We start from the raw sequence: 2,863 nt of genomic DNA on the forward strand, positions 1-2,863 counted from the left end.
GAGCTGCGGCGACGCTCTAGATCCGGAGCTGCCGCCGGTCTCCACCTTGGACTTCTCCAGCGCAGTGCAGAGGGTCATCTCCTCCTCGTAGTTGAGCTCGGAGTCGGAGTCGCTGCCGGAGCTGGACATCATAGTGGATGGGATCGAAATTGGAGAGCGAGATGAGAGGACGGAGCGAGAGAGAGAGAGTGTGAGCTAGGGTTCGGAGTGAGGCGCCCAGATTGGGTTTTTTTTGTGAGACATATGTGGGGTCAGTGGTGGATCGGGCCTGTCAGGCGGACGCGCCCAGGCGTGCCTGGGCCGCCCCATATCCATTGTATATTTGGGTTGGATATGAGGCGTGCCGGTCAGACATGACATCTATCCGTGGTTTGAGAGATTCGTTTGGGTCTATTTTTGGTCACCGATCAATGAACGGACGGCCTGCCCGGGTGTTTGAGACGAGTATAAGAGGCCCAGATATAGATACCAAGCCAAATGACCACGTTGATCGACTCCATGTTAGCTAGACTAGCCGCTGAATGAAGATGTTGCATTATTAGGTTGGAACGCCCTTCAGATCTGGGCGTTGAATGACGAAGCGCTCAACAAATATCTTTTTAACTTTTTTTGGGATTTCTTTTTCGGGATTCTAGAATCTCACTCGACTAAGGACTTAACGAAGTTTTAGTCGATGCTATATTCGTTAGATCTTATGTGGTGATTCATGTAAAATTTTGTTTTAATTTTTTTCTTTCATAGTTTCAGTCGACTGAGATCTAACCACACCTTTTTTATTTACCGAAACATATGTATAGGCGTTTTGCATTAGAGATGGCCTTAACATAATTTGTTTTCCACGACGAGTTCTCTCACAGATTTTTTTTCATGTAAGCAACTATGAGTAGCCAAGTATTATTTGTGTTTTGCTCTTACACTGCCACCAATGTAATTGCACCAAGAGCCAGTAGAAGGTTTTTTTGGCGGGGTAGCACAAGCTTTTATTTAGATACACATGATTAATTACTGGAGATAGATACTATACACAAATGCTTGTATCCAATATTTGAATTTCCATATCCTCTAAGACATTACACAACTGCTTGTATCCAATATTTGGATTTCCATATCCTCTAAGACATTACACAAATGCTTGTATCCAATATTTGAATTTCCATATCCTCTAACACATTACACAAATGCTTGTATCCAATATTTGGATTTTCGTATCCTCTAAGACATTACACAAATGCTTGTTTTCAATATTTGGATTTCCATGTCCTCTAAGGCATTGAATGCATAGCCAAGAGGAGTGCAATAAATAGCACTCAAACCCCGTTCTTCTCCTCACACCATCATTCCAACAACTTATTTTGAGCACTTGGCCATGGCGTTCAGCGGCGCCCAGATGCTCGCTGCCTTCACAATGGGCATACTTCTCATGGCCTTCTGTAAGTTGATATAGCAGATTTTATCGCATTGCAATTCCATGCAATTTTAAATCAATCGATGAAACAACTGCGACTATAATTTTCTGGCGCACACATTAATTCTATGTCACATGCAGGTGCGGAGGCTCGGGTATGCATGTCCCCTAGCAAGTCGTACAAAAGGAGCCCTTGCAAGAACGTTCGCTGCACCGCGGCCTGTCACAAAGAGCACTTCAAGGGTGGGTACTGTGCCACTAAGAAGTCAATTGTTGGCGAAGAGCTCAACGAAGACAACGACGACAACTTCTTTCACAAACAACCTAAGAAAAAGACGTGCATGTGTACATTTCAATGTAGTAAAGCCCCACCACCACCGTCAGAACCTGACGTGCCAGAGCCACCGGGTGAACCTGAGGTGCCAGATCCTAAGAAGAAGCCGCCGCCGCCATATGTACGTGATGTGCCGGAGCCGCCCTCGGGAGAAAACAAGAAGAAGCTGCTGCCAGCTGTTGACCAGTGAGCAAATGGTCTAGTCTGCCCGTTCGTGGAAAATGATTTCAATAAGAGAGGAATTAATCAATGCTTGACCTGTACACATGCATAATTGATTGCATGAAAATAATAATAATCTTGGTACTGTTAAAGGGTGTATGTCGCTGTGATGGTCCCACCTTCTTCCACCTCCCCCCCCCCCCCCCCCCCCCCCCCCCCATAGAGCCAACACTGATTTTTTTTCTCGTACAACCCCACACATCCAAGTACCCAACACCTGTTTTCCCCTAAAAACTGCTAGACCAACGAACGAGCTACTTTCCTTTCCAATCAAAACCTACCACGTTAGCTCTCACGTAAAGTATGTCAAAAGATTTTCGTAGATGTAGCGTTATCCTTCATCCCATCCACGCTCGGATAAAAGAAAAGGAAAAGTCAATGAGATCCCGCGAAGCATGAACACATATCCACACACCCCATCTCCCCAACCATGTCGCCCACCATCACGTATCTCTCCCCTCACCCGAGAAAATTTGCCGACGCTGCTCCACTCCTCGTTTGCCTCATGGTCCTGGGAGCACGGCCGCCGGGATGGGGGACGGGTGGGAGCGTGCACTACAAGAAACCTGTTAATCCATGACGGATTTCTGGTGACATTTTCAGAAACTGTCATGGATGACCTGGTACAACCCCGCAAGCCCGCTAAAAGCCCGCTAAAGCCCGTCTTCCTGTTCCTGTATAAAAACCTAACCCTAAATTCTCCTGCTCAGCTCCCGCTCTCTGTCCTCCTTGGCCCCCTCCCCCGTCTCCCACAGCACGGCGCTACCCACCACTCCTCGCGTCCTTCCCACACCTCGCCGCCGGCCCTCCCCCTCCCTTCCCCTTGCCTCGTAGCTCCAGCAACAACCAGATCCGCCGTAATCCCCACCCATCCATCCTTCTCGCGACACATCTTCGACCCC

General features: G+C 47.7%; 1 protein-coding gene across 1 annotated transcript; it reads left to right on the forward strand.

Annotated features, from left to right (window-relative positions):
- Positions 1 to 1,287: 1,287 nt before the first annotated feature.
- LOC109749690 (uncharacterized) lies at positions 1,288 to 2,053 on the forward strand. Its single transcript, XM_020308637.3, has 2 exons — positions 1,288 to 1,430; positions 1,547 to 2,053. The coding sequence occupies exons 1-2, from the start codon at positions 1,367 to 1,369 to the stop codon at positions 1,927 to 1,929; spliced, it is 447 nt and encodes a 148-aa protein (XP_020164226.1). The 5' UTR covers positions 1,288 to 1,366; the 3' UTR covers positions 1,930 to 2,053.
- Positions 2,054 to 2,863: the final 810 nt, after the last annotated feature.

The sequence above is a fragment of the Aegilops tauschii genome, chromosome 3 (genome assembly GCF_002575655.3).
Source record: "Aegilops tauschii subsp. strangulata cultivar AL8/78 chromosome 3, Aet v6.0, whole genome shotgun sequence".
NCBI lineage: Eukaryota > Viridiplantae > Streptophyta > Magnoliopsida > Poales > Poaceae > Aegilops > Aegilops tauschii.

Bases quoted from the DNA above. Each gene is read 5' to 3' on its own strand.
- LOC109749690 (XM_020308637.3), top strand. From the start codon at position 1,367: ATGGCGTTCAGCGGCGCCCAGATGCTCGCTGCCTTCACAATGGGCATA. The intron at 1,431-1,546 runs GTAAGTTGATAT...TGTCACATGCAG, and splicing joins CATACTTCTCATGGCCTTCT to GTGCGGAGGCTCGGGTATGC.